General features: G+C 39.3%; 1 protein-coding gene across 1 annotated transcript in view; it reads right to left on the reverse strand.

Moving 5' to 3' along the window:
- Positions 1-21,723, reverse strand: part of DNAH6 (dynein axonemal heavy chain 6) — a 367,549-nt gene that overhangs the window by 177,140 nt on the left and 168,686 nt on the right. Inside the window, exons 25-33 of the mRNA XM_005575454.5 lie at positions 20,833-20,997; positions 20,637-20,750; positions 17,743-17,868; positions 17,513-17,668; positions 17,070-17,231; positions 8,362-8,499; positions 5,590-5,757; positions 2,076-2,224; positions 588-695 (exon numbers count right to left, since the gene is read on the reverse strand). Of these exons, the coding sequence (XP_005575511.2) occupies positions 588-695; positions 2,076-2,224; positions 5,590-5,757; positions 8,362-8,499; positions 17,070-17,231; positions 17,513-17,668; positions 17,743-17,868; positions 20,637-20,750; positions 20,833-20,997 (1,286 nt within the window). The remainder of the gene's footprint in view (positions 1-587; positions 696-2,075; positions 2,225-5,589; positions 5,758-8,361; positions 8,500-17,069; positions 17,232-17,512; positions 17,669-17,742; positions 17,869-20,636; positions 20,751-20,832; positions 20,998-21,723) is intronic.

Below are 21,723 nucleotides of genomic sequence, written 5' to 3' on the forward strand. Positions count from 1 at the left end.
CTGAAAAAAGTCAAAATTAAAAAAAAGGATAAAAAGAAAAAGAAATGGTGTAAATGTGGTATTAAGAAGTCTGGAGAGGGATAGCAGAATACATAAATAAAAGAGTTAGAAAATGATTGTCTTTGGGAAGTTGGAGTTCGTGAAAGACTGGGGACTGTTGCTTTCCATGTGACTAATTTATGAAACTATTTTCTTTTTAAAACTATATACATGTATAACTTGGAGAAATGTAAAACTAAACAACAAAAAACAAAATAGATAAAAGCAATTGTATTTATGTTAAATCCCAAGTCTGAGTTTTTTTGAGTCAGAAACTTCCCTTAGGTCAGGAACTTATGGCCAAATGCTAATTTGTATAGCACATAGTCTGGTGAATAATATTTTGATAAAAAAACACAAATGATTGAAATTATGCCCAAACTTTAGTATCTTTATTTTAAACGAGTATTTCTTAAACTGCAAAATAAGTTTCTCCAGAAAAGATGGGAAAGTTTTCAGTTTGTTAGAGAAAGAAATAATTGAAGAAAAGACTACCATTTGCCACTACGTGATAGCCACGCTTTACTTGGTAACGTCTAGAAACTTACCTGAACAGAAGAGCATCATCTGTTAGAAATTTTGGCAAATTGGAGTCTCGTAAAGCTCTTATCAACACCACATCTTCATTTAGGTTTGGGTTTTCTCTTTTTAAAGATCTAAATTTAAAGGAATATTTTGGAATATTTAAAGGCATATCACAAGAACATAAGGTTGAATGTGATTTTCTAAACCTGTAGGGAGGGCAGAGACCTTCCCCTGAGGATTCCTGCTAGAAGGAGAGGATCATTTTCCCTTGTGTGCTCAGCGTTCATCTCCATCAGAGCACACTGACAAGTCCTGCAATGGCTACACAGCCTTGAAGAGAATGACAAGGACATCTTCTCAACATCCTCCCCAATCCCGATGTTATTCAACCTGAATTTATAGTTCCTTGAATACATCATGATGATTCCTATGTCTGTGATTTTCTTTTCAGTCTGCCCAGAATATCTTGCCTTGTTCTTTGCCTGCTCTTATTTTTCCCCTCAAAACCCAGCCCAGTGGCTCCCTTTGCTAGAAAGCTCCTGTCCTCTATCCTCCTTCTCAGCGAACCTTGGGTGGGTGCAGCCCTGTTGCTGCCCTCCCTGCATCGCAGCTACATGACTGCACATTGGTCTGTCTCTGTGACTCACTGGGACTGTAGTTGTGCTCCTTCAGTGCAAGTGTATCTCAACTTCTTAGTATTCCTAGTCCTTAAATGGCCATCCTGTAAAGAGGGGACATACTATATCTGAGAGGTTAAAAGATAGAACAGAGGGTAGAAAAGTGCAGGGAGATTCGTGCAGAGCCCAGTGATGCAGGAGCCAGGCAGAGGGTTCCTGGATGTGCAGAACCTGAGCCAATGAGTCATGGCCTGAAAGGAAGGACTAGAGATAAAATAGGTCTCCTCAGAGGCTCTGGACAAGTTGGGGATTCCAGATATAGTAGTTTCAAGAAATTATAAAGAGAAAAGTTGGGGCCTGAGAAGAGGAAAGACTCTTTCTTTACTAGATACTAGAAAAAAGTTTAGGCTTGGGCTATATTATAAAGACAGAGATGAAATCTAAGACATAAGCTGAACTGAATTGGAATGATGAAGTTTCTTTAAACTCCTGAGGCTTTCTCAGGCAACATGTATGACTGGCTTTGTTGCATATGCATAACAGACTGCGTGTCTTTTAAGTCTAGTCATACCATCTTAAGGTAGTAAAGGCTTTTGTAAACAAAAACCCAGTGTTTGAATTTGAGTTCAGGGGAAGTTAATGTTCTCCAAAGCCTAGTTGGAGATCAGTTTCCATCGAGGACAACCATGTTAGGACTCACAGTGAAGAACTGTCATGGGATGAGGAGAGACAGCCTGTGTCACTTTGTCATAGGAGCGTCAAGGTAAGAATGATGACAACAGCAGCAGCCAACATTTACTAATCACTGACTGTCTGAGAGCCTTTCCTGAGTTACCCATTCAGTGCATTTGATCACATGGTTTGGGATTTCACTCGACTACTTTGGTTTCTTACCCAGCCATGACCAAGACAGACTTCACAGCTCTCATGCCAAAGTCGTAGTGATCCTGCTGAGACAGCTGCTCACTGCAAAGCTTATACATCTGAGTCATTTTTCTCGCTAATATTTTACTGGATTCAAATCCTTCAGAATATAGAATTACCTAGAATAGAAAAAATAACGCAATGCTTATTACATTGTATTGATAACAATGTATTAGCATGATACCAACATAGTAAAAATTGACTCTAAGCATTATATCTTCCCAAGTTGTTATGTCCTTTAATAAAGAAACATAAAAATTGAAGGGAAAAAGGCTTTCTGTGCCACAGGAAACTGGAAGGCAGAATATTGTATGGGGATACCTAGGCACTGATTCTGTTTTCCATCTGTAGATGAAGATGTAGCTTTGGGAACATTTGGTTCAAGGAACAGAAGAGCCCAGCTTTTGAAAATGTTCCCATCGTGAAAGTTGGATGGTGTCATTAGGCCTGAGCACAAAAGCAACAACTGAGCTTCTCTGATCCGACAGGAACACCACCCTAGTGGAAGGTGATTGCTACTAGCTCTCTTAGTTTCCTGAGGAGTCAAGGGAAGCCATGCAAAGATTGTCAGCCTCTCCTCTGCCTTTCTTCTGACAAGTTTCTGCATCCTTGATTAAATGAATCAGATGATGCTTAGTGTCTTTGACAGTGGAGCTGGATGCAGACCCTTTTCTCTATGTATAATCTGCCTGAAACACTGCAGTTGGCTTCAGATGCAGAATTTAGAATGAGGCCGAGTTCTTACTGGTGTCTGTTTTGTTTACAGACCTATCCCTGCTGATTAGCACAGTTCTCTGCACACAGTAGGTGATTAAAAATATTTACTGACAGGCTGGGGGCAGTGGCTCACGTCTGTAATCCCAGCACTTTGGGAGACTGAGATGGGTGAGTCACTTGAGGTCAGGAATTTGAGACCAGCCTGACCAACATGGTGAAACTCCATCTCTACTAAAAATACAAAAAATTAGCCGGGCATGGTGGCAGAAGCCTGTAATCCCAGCTACTCAGGAGGCTAAGGCAGGAGACTTGCTTAAACCTGGGAGGCAGAGGTTGCAGTGAGCTGAGATAGTGCCATTGCACTCCAGCCTGGGTGACAGAGCCAGACTCTGTCTCAAAAAAAAAAAGAAAAAAAAAAAAAAAAAAAAAAACTGACAACAGAATCTAATTCATTTAAACTCTAAAAATAATAGGAATAGCACTCAGAAGACTAGACTTTTAAATTTGTCCAATCCATTACTGAGTAACATAACAATAGGACAAAGCATGAGATGTGGACAACATGTTGGACTGGGCTCTCAGCTTGGTTTTCTTCCTACCAGGTTGGGACACTGAGCAAGTCATTTATTGTCTCTGTTTGCAGAGAGGGTCAAGAGTAAAGATACTACCTGCCTTACCTGCCCCCCACCCCACCATGCCCACAGTGGGTATGGCAGACCCCTGAGCTGCCATAAGCATTATACTAATTGACATAGTTTTGATATTTATCCCCGCCCAAATCTCACATTGGATTATAATTCCCAGTGCTGAAGGTGGGGGCTGATGGGAGGTGTCTGGGTCATGGGGGTGGATCCTTGATCCCTCATGGCTTGGTGCTGCTTTGCAATAGTAAGTGAATTCTGAGATCTGGTCATTGAAAAGTGTGGGGCACCCCCCAACCCACTCTTTCTCTCTTGTTCCTGTTTTCACTATGTGCAGTGCCTGCTCCCACTTCACCTTCCACCATGAGTAAAAGCTCCTTAAGGCCACCCTAGAAGCCAAGTAGATGCCAGCACCACACTTTCTGTACAGCCTGCAGAACCACGAGCCAATTAAACCTCTTTTCTTTATAAATTACCCAGTCTCAGGTATTTCTTTATGGCAATGCAAGAAAGACCTAATACACTAATATAGGTTGTAATTTTCCTAATGATAGGATTTGGAACAGTTTATTCTATTCTTAAGCAATTACTTTTATTTCACATAGAAGAATATTTAAAATTAGCTGTTATCACAGGAATTTTCTGAGAAATTCCATCCTAAAGGGGTAGTGTCCCTTCTTAGGAAATGCAGTATTGAGCACACAAGGGGCCTTCTGGAGTCCTAAAAATGCCTTATATTTTGGTGTTCGTGGTCACACAGATGAATGCATGCATAAGAATTCACTGAGTGACACCCTTATGAGCTGTGCTCTTTATTGTGTATAAATTATACCTCAATAAAAAGTGCCATGAAAAATATGTATAACATTTAGCTGGATGTAGTACCATGTGCCTGTAGTCCCAACTACTCAGAGGCTGAGGTGGGAGGATTGCTTGACCTCTGTTTGGTTCCAGCCAGGGCAGCCTAGTGAGACCCTATTTCTCTTTTTCTAAAAAGTGCAAAATTTAAATATATCAATTATTTTTTAAAAAATTATTTTATTTTATTTTATTTTTTATTTTTTTATTTTATTTTTATTTTTTTTTGAGACGGAGTCTCGCTCTGTCGCCCAGGCTGGAGTGCAGTGGCCGGATCTCAGCTCACTGCAAGCTCCGCCTCCCGGGTTCACGCCATTCTCCTGCCTCAGCCTCCCGAGTAGCTGGGACTACAGGCGCCCACAACCGCGCCCGGCTAATTTTTTGTATTTTTAGTAGAGACGGGGTTTCACCGTGGTCTCGATCTCCTGACCTTGTGATCCGCCCGCCTCGGCCTCCCAAAGTGCTGGGATTACAGGCGTGAGCCACCGCGCCCCGCCTTTTATTTTAATTAATTAAATATTTATTTATTTATTTTGAGACTGGGTTATGAGACTGGCTAATTTTTATATTTTTGGTAGGGATGGGATTTCACCATGTTGCCCAGGCTGGCCTCTAACTCCTGGACTCAAGCAATCCTCCCGCTTTGGCCTCCCAAAGTGCTGGGATTACAGGCCTGAGCCACTGTGCTTGGTCAAATACATCAATTTTTGGCTAGCATTTAAATTCTTGGCTATTTAAAGCCAGTTTAAATAGAAAGATGCCTAAGTGGATACAGAAAAAACAAACATGATTATAAATAATTAATTTGTTAATGATTACTATTTTTTTACTAAGTTGATACAGACTTATAAGCCAATCTCCACCCACCTCATAGTGAGGAGGCTACTACTCAACATCCCTTGACTCCAGTAAAAAATAATGTGCAAAGAGAAATAAAAATAATCTGTGTTTTTGTAACTAATCCAGACATTTTAATTCCTAGAGAGGAACTGAAAAACCCCAATGAACTGGTTAATTAAACTCATTGATTCTTTCCAGTTTTAGGGGCCTATCATATTCCAGATATCATTCTGGGTATTACGGATATAGCAGTAAACAAACAAACATGCAGGACTTAACATTCCATGTGATAACAATCGTATCTACACTTAATAATGTATAACCATTACTTGTGGCATTCATAAAGGAAACTTTGTACCTTGGTAGAATTGAATGGTAAATAAAAGAAACAAGTTTACATTTCTACTGCTTTATAATGTGATGCTCACCTCTGCAATCAAGGCATAATTTGGAACCATCATCGCAAATGGTCTAAACAGGGCTTTCAAATTATCTGGCAATTCAGTTCTGCCTGCATAGCCAGGATTCATTGTGATGAAGGCTGCACAAGTCATCACCAACTTTATTTCCCTCCCCTCAAACATGAATCTAGAGAGCTGTTCGAAGATAAAATATAGGTTAACACTCTTCCAGACACTTGTAAAATTTTTTACCTAATTATCACTCGAATGCAAGACTCATGTAATGAAGCACTAAAGCAAAGACTACTGAACACCATTGTTGGACAACAGGGAACATTTCTGATTCTGTCCTGTCTATTTCCAATATCTTCTGGGCTCTGTGTTTCCTGATTTCTGCCTCCCTGCACCTGACTTGCCCAAATTGTCTCTTCCTTCCTAGTCAAGTCCTGAAATCTTCTAGGTCTGAACATTTACTGAGCCTCTTCAATTCAACTTTCTTTTTTTTTCTTTTTTTGAGACAGGGTCTTGCTTTGTCTCCCAGGTTGGAGTGTAAGTGGCATGATCAGAGCTCACTGCAGCCTTGACATCTCAGGCTCAAGCAATCCTCCCACCTCATACCTCAGCCTGCCAAGTAGGTGGGACCAAGGCATGCCCCGCCATGCCCCACTAATTTTAAATTCATCTTGGACTTACTGACCATTAAACCTTCTCCACTCCCACTTTCTGGTATTCCCCAAGAAATTTCAATCTAATCTTAGTTCTTGAGTTGTTGAGGCCCCACTGTCACTGTTTTTGTCACCACCCCTTCACTTTTACTTAACAGCAAACACTTGTTGAGTGCCTGTTGCAGGTGAGGCAATAGGTGAGGCAATAAGTGAGGCATGGAGGCACACAGCTGAAGGAGCCTCACTCTTGAGATCACCAGAAACTCCCAGGCTTGCTGTCTGCAATCAACCTGGAAGCCACGACCACACAGTGCAACACATGCTACAGTGCAGGTGTGTGCAAAGCCCATGGAGGTAGTAAGCAACCTGCTTGGGATCTGAAGAAGGAAGAATGATGTTTCAGGTGAAGGAACAGGGGCAGCCATTCCAGGAAAAGTGAGCAGGAGCAAGAAACAACACTGCATGTTCCAGAAATGACCGGCAATTTACTTTGCTAAAGGGCAAAGTTCCAGAAAGCATAGCTAAGCTGGGCCTGAGCATCAGGAGTCTTGCACACTAAACTAAATAATTTAGATTTTGTCCCATGTTTGTCGGGAAGCAGAGAAGACTTTTAAGCAGAGTGATAGGATTGAAGTTGGCAGCAGAGAGGTTGGACAGGCTACAGACAGGGAGATTAGTAAGGAATGATCACTGGGGACACGATGAGAGCCAGAATTCAAGAGGTGTAAGTGGGGACGAGAGGCATCTAGTAGATAAAATTAACAGGATTTGGTGATGGCTTAGATTCTGGGACTGACAGTGATGGGTCAAATCCAAGGTGAGTTCCAGGTTTCTAGTTGGGCCACTAGATGAAGGTGCTATCAACAGACATGAGGAATACAGGGAAGATCAGGATGGAGTAGAGTGATGTGCCGCAGCCTGGAGGAGAGAATGGATGGTACAACTGGAGACCTTTTCTGCTGCTGCTGAATGATTGCTTGTGCTAGCAAACCCCTCAATTTCTGTGGTTCAGTTTATCTATTTCAAGTTATATACCCCACTCCAACGGTCTTATTTGGCACTGGCAGCTTGAGGATGAGGCTGGTTATCTGCAGATGCTCTCCTGTCTTTCTCTGCCCTCACGTGGCTGCTCTCCAGGGGGCAAAGCTTCAGTTCTGCCTCTACTCTCTCTGGTCCCCGTCCCCTTACTCCATATACTTTGCTGTCACTGAACTGCTCAACTAGATGATAATAACTTGCATAATATAGAGTACGCTATCTCTGTATTTAAAGATCTTGCATTTAATGTAGGCCTCCCCAGAGTATGCAGGAACATGAGGGGGTCCAGGTAAGGGAGCTTAGACTTTAGGGTCTGATAATTTTTGATGTATATGAAAATAGTTTTTAAACTTTGAATTCTTTTCACCTATTACCTTGAGGGAAATGACATATACTTCACATAGGTTTGGTGTAAGATGAAACAAGTGTGAGCACATACCACAATGACTTACACAATTTAGTAGTTCACTATAGTCCAAGTCATGATTGCTTTTGATTAGTTCTATAGTTCGCTTTTTTGCAGAGGGCGATAATCAAAATATTTAACAACTCTTATCAGGGCACCTTCCAACGAGATAGCCTCTGCCTCTGGAGCTAGAGCTGAGTCCAGAGTGCCCCGTGCTGTGCCAGGATGAACCCTTATTGGTGGATCGAGAGGAGGTCTGGCGCTCTTTGGAAAGGGCCAAGGGAGTAGTGGGGGCCCTCACAGGGCTTGGAGCAGTGCTGTTTTGGTTTGTAGAGGCTGTACACCAGTGCTGCCCATTGTGACCAGATCTCCAAAGGTCAACACAGAGTGGTAGAGACTTGGTCCCAACCTTCATTGCCATTCGCTTCTGAATATGAAATTCCTTCTCCAGAGGCATGCTTATAAGGGGCTCAAACAAATTTTAAATAATAGGACCACTCAGTATTTTCATCTCACCCCATATTCCTTGGATTTTTCCAGTCCAGTGAGCTCTGGAGAGCCAAGTCCCCTTGAGCTCCCCAGGATTCCTCCCTAACATTTTCAGCATCTCCTTCCTAAAATGTAACATTCTGTGAGTTACTGACAAACTTAAGGATTGCTACCTTGAAAGTCGATTGCCCAGTGCCTTACCTTTGCCGCTTTGGCGTTCCTAATGGTAATGAGTTGCTGCGCAATGACGGACAGAACTTCTATGTCAATTCGATTAAATTCATCAAAGCAGCACCAGGCCCCTGACTGTGCCAAGCCACTGAAGAAGCGCCCCATCATCTGAAATCAAAATAAAGCAGTTCAACTTTGCATTGCGTAGTTCAACGCCTTCAAAAATTAAATTTTGAGCTGAAATATTAAAGAAAAAAGAGATGGTATCTGCAAATAAGCGATAGTTTTATGTGAATACTGGTCTATGTCAGAAGTAAACACTTTTCTACAAGAGGAAATATGTTTTTGAGTCTCTCTAAGTGATTTGAATCTGTTTTATTTTTAAACAAAATGACAATCTGACCAATTTTCCTTCTTGTTTATAACCTCCACTCACCTCTGCAAATACTTGACAGATTCTCAAATAATCTGACACATGGAACATACAAACTTAAGGACTTTAAAAAAACTTGCAAAATTTTACTAATGGAAGCTTTCATTGTCTTTAGAAGGTATTCTACATGGTGGACACACACCAGGACTACTGAGCAGAAGGCACACCTGTGCAGATTATGGCAGCGATTCTTAATTTCTTCTACAGCAGAATCCTAATGGTGGAGGAAAATGAGAACGTACCATCTAAAGTGTGGCATTTCTTTTGGGCACTTGAGATATTGGTTAAGCATGTGTATAAATCTTGCGTTATATCATATCTATCTCTTTAGTAGTAGAACTAATGGTTTTAAAATTTCAAGGTGGTCAACTGAACACATACTACTTCTTCCCCTTCCTCTGATTCCCACAAATCACAGAAAGACTGATAGATCTGTGTGCATATCTCTCTCCTTTTCTGTGTCCACACTTATACCTGTACCTGCTTGATAAAAACATAATGGAAAGGGAAACCAGCAGGAAGAAAGTTTTGAAAAAAAAAAGCTGGAACATGGAAAGTATAGGGAAACAGATTGTCCAACTGAGAACAGAGAATTGCAGCACCAAAACAGAGGGAGGGGAGTAATGCCCTTCATGAGGCCTCCAAGAAACTCCAAACCCAATATCAATACATGCAAGTTGGAGTACATGCAACATGAATACATACATGTAGAAAAGCAGACATAGGCTCTACAGAAATATTTGGAAATTAGGCAAAGATCCACACTTGGAATGATTGGGTCTATGGGTCCTTCCTCTCTCTGTTCTTCCTTCCTCTCACCCCAAGTAGAGTAAACAGGGCCCTTGAGATTTTAGTGCTGTCATCCCCACCAAGCTAAAACGAAGGACTGCCTCATAAACAAAGGGGGAGATCTGCCTTGGGGAGATATTAATATTAGGAGATACTGGGAGATGACATTATGCTTGGGAGATAAGGAAAGCAGAGACAAGGAGAGAAAGATGGTTCCAGACTTCCACTTCAGTCACTGAGATTCAAAAATAATAAAAGAAAGTGAAACCCACTGAAATACACTACATTAGAAGGAAAATCCTTATTATTTGGCATTCGATGTGGGCTTTCTCACTTACTGGCTGCTTGGTGTGCGTACATTCTATGGAGAAGCCTGCTGGCTACACATTCTATACTCCCACAGAGCTCTTGGCAGCTCTTTCATTCAAGGAAGGGGCATTTGGGGGAAACAAGTTGTTTACACTAATTAAATTAGTCCTTCATCTATCCTTATGAACCAATAGGTGAAGATTCAAGAAAGAGAAGGAATGAGAAGAATAAACTAATGAGCAACTTTGGAGAAAGTGGAGATAATTTAGGGAGCAGAAAGTAATTTTACAAAATTGAAATGGAATCCTCAGAGAGATTTGGGAGGGAAACACATTCCTAAAATAAAACAAGATACTCTAAAAAAAGAAATTAGTCAGAGATAAGAAACAGTCCCTGGAAATTAGTAATAATATAGCCAAGGTAAGAGAAGTTGAATGAACTCATGGAATGATAGTACTAAATGATACTCATGGACAGTACTAAAGACCAAGTTGGTGTTCTGTACAACAAAGCTGTGGAATGCTTCCATATTGTAGGGGAATGGTCTTCATACTTAGGATACACGTAAGTCCTGGCATACGTGGAGACTTCCCAAGGGATACTTATGAACAGACAGTTCTAAAGGAAGTAACAAAGAAAATTCCAGATCTTGATCTGTGACACAGACTCTTTGCTAATATTTTTCTCTTTGAGAACATGTCTGTGGTCATGGTGGTTCTTCATTTCCATTTGCTCTTCAAAAATGACCCTCTCTCTCTGCCACTCCTGCCTCTGCAGTTTGTGTCTGGCTGAGGAGGAGAGTGGGGGGTTTGAAATCCAGCCCTGACATGGCTGCTGACTTGGTGAACATGTGCCACAGGTGTGGAGGCTCAGCAGATGATACTAGCAGGCTTGCTCTTATCCAAACCAGATCTTACGATGGTGCATTGCTCCAGGATGCAAAAACCTCCAGGGTGCCAAACAAAGGAGCAGTTCCAAATATTGATCATGAATGCAGGAAAGCTTGCAATAACTGGCTGGTTAACAAATACTTTTTCGAGTCAGGTGATCTCCAATTCTTCGTTTTCAACAAAAGTGAAGGACAGGGTCAATGCCTACAGGCCAAAGATAACCAGGAACACACCTGTAGTCAGACACAATTGGGTTTACCACTCGTTGCAACAAGGGAGAGCACACTCTGTGGGAAACCAAGGTTTCTCTCAGTAAAAGGATATCAGGAGGACTTGTCACAGGATTTGGGCTTGTGTTAGAAAATTCTGGGGAAGGGTCAGTGAAGAAGGGTTTTGCTCTATTAGTTTTTAAGAGCTACTATAACAAATTGCCATAAACTGAATGGCTTAAAGCAGCAGAAATTTATTCTCTCACAGTTCCAGAGGCTAGAAGTCTGAAATAAAGGTATCAACAGAGCCATGCTCATTCTGAAGGTTCTGGGGTGTAGGATTCTTCCTTGCCTCTTGGTAGCTTCTAGTGGTTGCCAGCAACCCTTGGGATTCCTTGGCTTCTTGTACTGCTTCACTCTGATCTCTACCTCCTGTGTATCTTCACTTGGCTGCCTTCTCTCTCTCTGTCTATATCCACATTTTTCTCTTCTTACAAAGGCACTAGTTAGTTATTTGATTAGGGCCCGTAGAATTCCAGTATGGCCTCATTTTAAACATCTGAGTCTTTACAAATGTAAAGACTCAAATTAGGTAACATTCAGATACTAGGCATGAGGACTTGAACATATTTTGAGGGGACACAATTCAATCCACAATATTGTGGATTAGGTGCTGATAGGAAGCAGGGGCAAACTTATGATGGATATCATAATCATATTATACAGGAGGCTGATGGATAGCTGGCTGAGGCTATCATTGGTAAAGGTGAAGCAGTTACACAGCTTAGCCTGGAGAGGGAGATATTAGACTATTTTTTGTGGTTTGGACAGCATTGTTGTGTGTTCTCAGACACCATTATGGCATCTCATTCCATAATGGATGCATCGTGACCTGGTCTGTAGTTGGTGGCCTGTGAAATTGTTTGTGTTCCACCGGAGAAGCAAATAGTCTGAGTCAGGTTGGCTCTCAGCTGATAGCAGTCAGGGGTTATTTTGTTTTGTTTCGTTTTTCAGAGATGAATTGTGTAGAATTAATTGACGATTAGAAATAAGTTTTGGTGTTATTTCTATCATTTTATTTTGTGATGATTTCTATCAAAAAATCTTTATTCTGAAAAATTTCAAACATACACAAGAGGTGAAAGAAGGTATATGTCACCCAGCCTAACAATTACCAACATTCTGCTATTTTCAAAATACTCTCCAACATTTTTTGTTGGTATTTTAAAGCAAACCCTAGACATCATATTATTTCACAATAAACTCTGTAACACATAAAAACCCCCAAATTACCCATATCAATACTGCTAACCTACTCAAAGAAAAACCCAATAATTATTTAATATCTTGTTCAATTTTCCTCAATCGTACTGATATTGTCCTTTTACAATTGGTTTGTTCCAATAAAGATACAAGCAAGGTACAAACATTGCATTTGGGTACTGTGTCTCTTAAATCTCTTTAAATTTATAGCAGTTCCCTGAATCCTCTCTCTTTTATGCAATTTATTTTTGAAGGTCTGTAAGTTATTTTCCCTATAGAATTCCCCTGATTCCATATTTAGCTGATTGTATTCTTGTGGTGTTAACACATTCCTTTATCTCATACACCTGTATTTCTTGAAAACTGGTATTTAAATCTAGAGACTCCATTAGATTCATTAGGTTGAAAGTAAATTTTTTTGAACAGGAATAATTCATAGCTTATATATCATAACAGGAGATATGTATTTTTTGATTGTCAAAGTTGTGATTGATCAGTGGATTACTATCCCGATTCATCCATTATAAAATTTCCAATTAGTCTTTAGTGGTTTTAGCAATGATGGTATACCATTTCATACTCCTCAGACTGACAGCAGTTATGGAACCTGACAGCATGGGCACGGATGTGGAGCATAGGCAGCTCTTATACACTTGCAGGGGGAGTATAAATTACCACAATCATGGAAGAAGCATTTGTCCTTATTGAGTCAATATGATATGTATATGTACCTTGAGACCAACTCCTATATTCCAAGCCAGATAAACCATGCACCCATTCACCTGGAGGCCTGTGTAATAATGCTTATTGCAGCATTGCTTACAGTAGCAAATACTATATTAGAAACAACCCAAATACCTATCAGAAGAAAAAAACCATAAAAACAGAGCAGTGAAAATGAATTTAAAAAAATAGAGCTATAGTATTAGCCTGCATGAATCTCATAGACAAAGTGCTCAGTGGAAAAACCAAAATGTAGAATGTAGCACACAAAATGGTGCTATGTTTTAAATTTAGGACTACACACATACATATGCACACATGTGAATGATAACCCGCAAATTCAGAATAGAAGTTATCTCTGGCGAAGAGAGACAGAGGATTTCAAGTGCGCTGGTAACATTTTATCTCTTAGCTGGGAGGTGGCTAAGTAGATGTTCATTATTTTATTCTTTATATCTTTTTATGTTTCTAAATTTGCATATAATATGTACTTTTTTAAAAAAAGGGAGAGAACATTTGACTTGAATCAAAAGACGTGTTCAAATTCTTTCTCTGCCATTTTCTAGTGGTGACTGCTGGCGAGCTACTTCACTGTCCAAATCTCACTCCCATCTGTGCAATGATGACAACACTGTTCTATCAAAGAGGACTGTTGGGAAGGTAAATCAGATAATATGCCTTCTCCTGAGTCTAAACACAAAGTCTCAGCCCAGTGCTTGAGTGTTTCATTTGCTTTTTGTAGAAAGGAAGAGTTTCAAAGGAGACCAAATCCAGAGGAAAACTTTAGGGCAAGAGAGTTCCTGGAGGAGCAGGAACTAGGTCTTAGGAAAGGCAGCACATCTGACCAGGGATCTGCAGGGTGACCTCCTTCTGCCCAAATCTCTCCTGTCTCTTACAAAGTTGTCAGGAACCGGAAAAAGCAGGTAGAGAAAACAGGAAAAGGGGACTGGTCAGAGCCCTGGGGAACCTCCACACATGAAGGGACATTTAAGGCAGAAAAGAATAGCCCTTGGAGACAATCTTGTTTTGCTCAGAAATCTTATGTTGCAGAAACCCTTAGAGGATACCATTCCTCTTTCTCTGGAAACTGCGTACCACATCTAACTCTCAGCAGCCATCCATGCCTGTATGAGTCAGACTATACCCTCTTCTTCTGGCTATTGCTTACGAATCTAGGGGTGATCACTTGAACCCACTTTGCCAGTTAGAATCCTACTTTCAAAATTTGAAATATGAAAATATGCTGTTTTCTCTGCAAGGTTCTAGAGAGAAGGCTCTAAAGTTCCCAATGCCAAGGAGTTGGCTGCTCTCGTTCCTACTCAGCCTGAGTCATGCTCAACTCTTCTCTGGATTCCGTGAGATATCCCACTATCTAAGTAACCTTTCAATAAGTTTATTTTTTCTTATTGTTGCTTAAAATGTAAAATAAGTGCGTTTATGTGTTTAGCAATCTAAACAAATACAAGAAAATAGCAACAAGCAAGAGAAAATATGAGAGTATTTAAGAGAAGTGGAGAACAGAAGTAGGAGGCCCAGAGCAGAGAACAGAGACAAAATGATAAGCAAAGAAGCAATAAAATAAGGTCTCACTAGGCTGACAAGACATATTTTTCCCGTTAAAGAGCTTCCCAAAATGACAAACCAAATGAATAAAGAAAATTATCTTATGTAGACACATCCTGGTAGATTTTCACAATACCGAGGATCAAGAGAAAATCCTATAAGCTGCCGGAGATAGAGAGGAAGCAAAATATTACTAAACCTCCAAAATTTATTAAGCCATGATCAGTTTTATCATTAGCAAAATGCATACTAGAAGACAATGAAGTGAGGCCTTCAAAGTCAGGTGAGAAAATCATTTTAAACCTATAATTCCACCCTCTACAAATTATCAATCAAGTATGATGACTCAGTAAAGACAGAATATTTATAAACTTGAATGGGAAAAAAATTGCTCAAGGAAGTATTCCAACAAAATTAAAATGAAATATAAGAAAGATGCAAAACTGAAATACAAAGAACAGTGGCAGCTGAATCTACTCTAGAACAGTGGTTCTTAAATCTGAGTGTGCATCAGAATCACCTGGAAGTTTGTTTCAAAAAAGCCTCTCGTTGCTACGCTCCAGCTCCAAAGTTTCTGATTAAGTAGGTCTGACATGGGGCTTTATAATTTGCATTTCCAACAAGTTGTCAGGTGACGCTAATGCTGTTGGTTCAGGGTTCATGCTCTCAGAACCACGGTCTAGGGCTTAGCTTCTCAAAGTGGACCAGTATCGATGTGCACCACCTTGGTGGATGTCAGAAATGCACAATTTCAGGCCCCACCCCAGACCTGCAGATCAGAATATGTAGTTTAATAAATATCTCCGGGTGATTCACAGCACACAGAAGTTAGAAAAATAATGGTTCTGGCCGGGTGCAGTGGCTCACACCTGTAATTCCAGCACCTTGGGAGGCTGATGTGGGCCGATCACGAGGTCAGGAGCTGGCCAAGATGGTGAAACCTCATCTCTACTAAAAATACAAAAATTAGCCGGGCGTGGTGGTGGGCGCCTGTAATCCCAGCTACTCAGGAGGCTGAGGCAAGGAACTGCTCGAACCCGGGAAGCGGAGGTTGCAGTGAGCCGAGATTGTGCCACTGCATCCTGGGCAACAGAGTGAGACTCCGTCTCAAAATAAAAAATAAAAAATAAAAAGTAAAAAATAAAAAATGAGAAAAATATTGGTTCTAGAAGTAAACAAAGTGGAAAGAAAACACGATCCACTAACCCTGAAGCTTAGGACGTTTACTTTGAATGGCAGGGGTTTGTGATGTATGTATTGATCTTTCTCTATGGGGCCAATTATTCTATTAAATTCCACTATGAACAGTCTTTGATATTATAAGTGCTGTATAAGGGATTTACATTTTTATGTTCAGCCCCCAGACAAAGCAATGAAGATATAATTTAGTTATAGAATAAAATACAAATTTTATAAAATTTGACATGGTAAAAGTGAGGTTGAAACAGAAAGTCCAACTTCATTAGACACACAAAGTTGTGTCTAATAAAATCCTCATCTATTTAATGTGTTGGCAGATAGTGTCCAAAGTGGGTACATAAAAATATAGAAACAAATGTATGCTTTTACAGTTTAAATAGCAACCACCAGAAGAAATAAAGCCAAACAAGGATTCCTGCAAATCCATGAGCTTTTTTTTAGGGGATCTGTGAGGCCAAAGTGTTTTCATAATAATACCAAGGTGTTATATGCTTTCTTCACTCTCACTCTCTCATGAGAGTACAGAGTATGAAAAGATGTGGATATGATTTCAGTTTTTACATAGCAAATAACCTTTAAGAAACTAACATTTGTCAAGTTTTGGTGTAGTTCAAAGAAGAGTATAAACAGTTAACTGAAAAAGTTCTTTAAAATATTCGTCTTTTCAGAGTCTATATCTATGTGAGGTTAGATTTTCTTCAAATGTTCAACCAAAAAAACGTATCTCAACAGACTGAATGTAGAAGCAAATCGGAGAATCTGGCTGTCTTCTATTATGCCAAATATTAGCATAATAGCAATATTTTGAAAACATTAGAGATTTTCAAAAATATAAAAGTGGGACAATTTTTTTTGTTTGGAAGTTTTCTCATTAATTTTTAAGAGTGTAAAGGGGTCCCATGACCAAAAAGTTTGAGAACCACTGTATTGAAAAACCTTACCAGGAATTCTCACCTCCCACATATTTCATGTTCAATACACCATTCTCTGAATTGCCAATTTCCTACTGTAAGCTTAGTCCTTGTTCTTCATTTTCCCTGCTATTCTATCTTGTACCTCATCTCATTTCTTTCTTCTTACTGACATGTACAGATTTTTTATTTTTTCATAAATAAAAAATTAATTTATCAATTGATTGATAATCATCCCCTGGCCTTGATTCTCATCCAGACTACCCAGACTACCATGTGTTGACTCTTCTCCCTTGCTCTATTTATTCCACTTTAGCCATTATTTGCCCCATTTCTTTTCTCTTGCTTGTCATCACTCCATTCTCACTTTATTTTGTTATGTCATGTTGCAAATAGAGAAAGACATATAAAACACTTAAATGTTAATATTCAGATGCAAGAACTGTACCTTGTAGTCCAAACCATCCGAACAGTTAAAGACCACACACTGGATGGCAAGAGCTTTTGCCAGATCTTTGGTAGTCTCTGTTTTCCCAGTGCCAGCAGGACCAGCTGGTGCACCCCCAAGGTCAAGCTGCAAAGCTCCCATGAGGCAAAGATAGCAGCGATCCTGAAGAAAGTAATAAATTATCAATATGAAGGGAACCAACTCTGGCCACAAATTAAGTCATTTCCTTTCTATGGGGGAAGGATTATTATTTTCTATGAAAAATAGAGCAACTGAAATACACCAAAAGATCCATGTACATAATTAAATAATGCAAATCTTTGCTTTACAAAGATGTATTCATAATAAATTCTTTCAAGAATTAATGTCATATGAAACTTTTCAAGACTTTTGATTGAAAAGCACACTCATGTCAATATTAACCTAAGTGATCAATAACTTACTGTGAGTGGAGTAATAACCAATCTTGGGCATGCACCCAAATATTCATAGCCGTAAGTGTACTGAGAGAGCGCCATTCTAGCCACACAATTATCCAGGTCTATATCCCAGTAATAGCGCAGTTGTCTCTGCCAGTCAAAAGACTCAACTGTCTCCACCTATATGTGATACACATATTAGATACACTCATTTCAGAAAGCAGTATATAATTTTAGTTAAATGAAACAGTTACCTTGGATTGAACAAGTTCAGTGACTATATCTCTTGCATGCACATCAATGGTAATCAATGCAGTTAGGATGTTTCTGTGTAATTTAGGAAGACTGCCTCGAACTATTGCAGCCAGGGCATTTAATCTCTACAAATAAAAAAAATTGTCATGGTGAATTTTCCAAGATCAGCTTACATATATATATTATCTCTTTCACCATTCAATTTGGAGAGACATTGCTAAAAACCAGCTAATTTTAAGAATCTATAATTTTGTGACCAAACAGGACAGTACTTTTCTTTAATTCCCATGAGACTTCTGTGAACTATATACTGTCTTTACCCCTATTGTACATTTGAGGAAACTGAAGGTCAGAGAGCATAAGTAACTTGATGGCAGTCACACAGTTACGAAGTAGCAAAATGAGACCTGAGTAGACATTTGCCTCCAGAAAAGCCCATGTTCTTAACCACTATGTGATGATTTTCTAGAGGAGAGTGTCCTCCCTAAAAATTAAATGTGGTTAAAGGTGATACTCTTCAGTTTTAGGGGTGGTTTTCCCATTAATAATCAGAAAGTCTGAGCATTTTAACCTAGCCAATGTCTAGTTAAATGAAAAAATTTTCAGAAAGAGTTAGCTAAATTTTTACTTGATTTTTACCTAAATAATTAAATCTTTTTCAAAGAAGAGCAGCGCCTCTGAGGACCTTGCATCATTGTGCTGAAATGTCACTTGGGCCAACCCTGATGAGGGACCATCTCTACGTAGAGGCAAAGGAACTTTCTTTAGGGAGTCATTTCTCTTTTCTGAAGCTATGGAGATGAAATTTCTTTGAGGAATTTCATGAGAGTGTTTTCTCTTACTTCAATAAAGTTGTTTTATTCAATAAATAAGTATTTATTGAATATTTACATATAAATATATATAAAGTTGTTTTATTTCAATAAAGTTGTTTTATTCATAAGGTTGTTTCATTTTTCTGTTTTAAGGGTGAATCTTTAAAAATGTAGTATTACTTGGAAGTAGAATTGAATTTGGAGTTAAAGAGTTGGCTTAGGTCCTTAGAAGATATACTGTTTGTAAATATTTTCCTTTATTCCCCTGGTTGCCTTTTCACTCTGTTGATTGTTTCCTTTGTTGTGCAAAAGCTTTTAAGTTTGATGCAATCCCATGGATCTATTTGCCTTTTGTTGCTTGTGCTTTTGGTGTTATATTCAAGAAATCAATGCCAACGCCAATGTCAAAGCTTTTCCCCTATGTCTTCTTCTAGGGATTTTACAGTTTCAGGTCTTACACTTAAATCCTTAATCCATTTTGAGTTGATTTTTGTGTATGGTATAAGACAAGGGTCTAATTGCTCCTGCAACTTAATAAGCAAAAAACAAATAACCCAATTAAAAAATTAGCAAGGGAATAGAATAGATATTTATCAGAAAAAGACATGCAAAGGGCTAACTGGGTATATGAAAAGATGATCAACATCACTAATCATAAGGGAAATGCAAATCAAAACCATAATGAGATGTCACCTCACAACTATTAGGGTGACTGTTATCAAAAAAACAAAAGATACCCCATGTTGGCAAGAGCGTGGAGAAAAGAGAACGCTGGTATGCTGCCAGAGGGAATATAAACATGGTGCAGCCATTATGGAAAACAATATGCTGGCTCCTCAAAAAATTAAAAATGGAACTACAATATGACCCAATAATCCCACTCTGGTACACATCCAAAAGAAGTGAAGTCAGGATCTGGAGGAGACTATCTGCACTCCTATGTCCATTGCAGCGTTATTCACAATAGCCAAAATGCGGAAATAACGTAAGCGTCCATCAAAGGATGAACACATAAAGATAATATGAGCTGGGCATGATTATCATGCCTGTAATCCAGCACTTTGGGAGACCAAGGCAGGAGGATCACTTAAGGGAAGCTTTTGAGACCAGCCTGAGCAATACAGTGCGACCCTGTCTCTACAAAAAATAATAATAACAAAAATAATTAGCTGGGTGCTATGATCACGTCCCTGCATTCCAGCCTGGGCAATGAAGTGAGATCCTGTCTCTTAAAAAAGAAAAAAATAAAAGAAAATGTGGCATACACATACAATGAAATATTTATTATTCAGACTTAAAACAAAGGAAGTCCCATGACATGTTACAGCATGAATAAACCTGGAGGATATTAAGCTAAATGAAATGAGTCAGTCATAGAAGGATAAGTCTTGCATGATCTATTTATATGAAGTATCTAAAATAGTTAAATTCATAGAAAAAGAGTAATATGGTGATTACAGGGAGCTAGGGAGAGGAGGAAATGTGGAGTTGCTGTTCAACAAGTATAAAGTTTTAGTGCTATTGAAATGCTATTTAGTAAAATAGCATTTCCTAGCTATAGCTAAAAGTTCTTGATGGTAAATTCTTTGAATTATTTATCGTTTTATTGTTAGCTGCCTGACAGACAACTATTTCTATTTCTAACTATTTCTGTTAGTTGCCTGACAGGCAATGTATTTCTACAAAATAGCGGAAATAGAATTAGAGCCTAAAAATAGAAATGGCATGAATCTGGAGGTTTTCCTGGACTGAATAAACTTCCCTGAGAGGTATCCAGGAACTAGTGAATACAGTTTATGCTTAAAAGTTGCAAACCATTATAACCGTGATGTTTTGTTCTGGAATTGTTTTTCCTCCTATTTTCACAAGTATTCATATGAATACTACACATACATTAAGGTAGTGTCCCTAAAAAAAGTAAAACACAAATAATTTTAGTGAGAATTCTAAAGCTTTGTAAGTCATGTCAGAGCATTAGAATTTCTGAAATAAAGTGAATTTGCATTAACTATGCTTTAAAAAAAAACCCACTAAGACCGTCTTGCAAGACAATAATGTCACTTTGTTATAGATCTCACCTCAAAATTTACTTTTTCAAAATTCTCCAGGGCCTCTATGTGATTACTGTGTTCTGTTTCCAGACATTCAGTCAAATCACGGCACCACATAATTTGAGAAATGGTCAGGATAACCTGCAAGAAAACATCTTTCTTAAATATGTGATACATATCACCAAAAAAGAATACAGAAATATGAAATGTGAGTATGAGTTACTTGAGAAGGGTGGCCAGCCACCACCCAGTCTGTCCTCAGTTTCCCCTGATAGTCAGCGATGGCAGCTTTGCACAGGCGACGCAGAGATGTGAACATGGCTTCTTCCACTTTACCAAGCCATTCTTCTACATTGCCTCGGGCCTTGAGGCCTTTCCCCAAGCTAACCTAAAAGGTAATCAGAGCATTGATAAAGTGGCTTGTGTGGGACTTGTAAGCTGTATGCCTTCTGTATTTCCATGACAGAATCCTATGCTATATAAACGCTGAAGCCTGACCACAAATACTGAAACTTCTATTGACATTCCACTATACATCTATCTCCTTTCACCCGACCTATTGCTTTATTTTACTGCTTCCACTTGGAGTCAACTCCCTGAAAGAGTAGTCTACATGCACTGCATGGAATTCTTCACTTATTTTCACTTTCCTACTTGCTGCTATCTGATTTTTGTCCCTGATCACTTCTATTCTCAAGTTTTCCCAGGTCCTCCCAACTGAAAAGTCCAAATGACACTTTTCAGTTCTTGTATCTATTTTTTTGGACTTCCAATGGCTTGACTGTCATGGCTGTTTTGGTTTCCTTGATCTGCTCTTCTTCTAACCTCTCTTTACATTTCATGTTTTCCTGAGATTCTATCCTCGGTCTTTCCCCTTCTCTTCTGCACCAGTGATAAGCAAATTCTTTTGCAAGAGGATCAATTCAGAACAAATAAAATGTTTATATGTTCCCATAGATACACCACTGTGTTCTTACTGGACCCAATTCCTTAGCATTTCCCTGCACAGTTCCTGTGTCTGAAATGTCTCCCATGCCCACGTAGAAGATACTCCCCCTTCCATCATGCTTGACTTTGTGTGTGTGTGCATATGTGTAGCTCTCCTCTGTGAAGT

The sequence above is a fragment of the Macaca fascicularis genome, chromosome 13 (genome assembly GCF_037993035.2).
Source record: "Macaca fascicularis isolate 582-1 chromosome 13, T2T-MFA8v1.1".
Taxonomy (NCBI): Eukaryota; Metazoa; Chordata; class Mammalia; order Primates; family Cercopithecidae; genus Macaca; species Macaca fascicularis.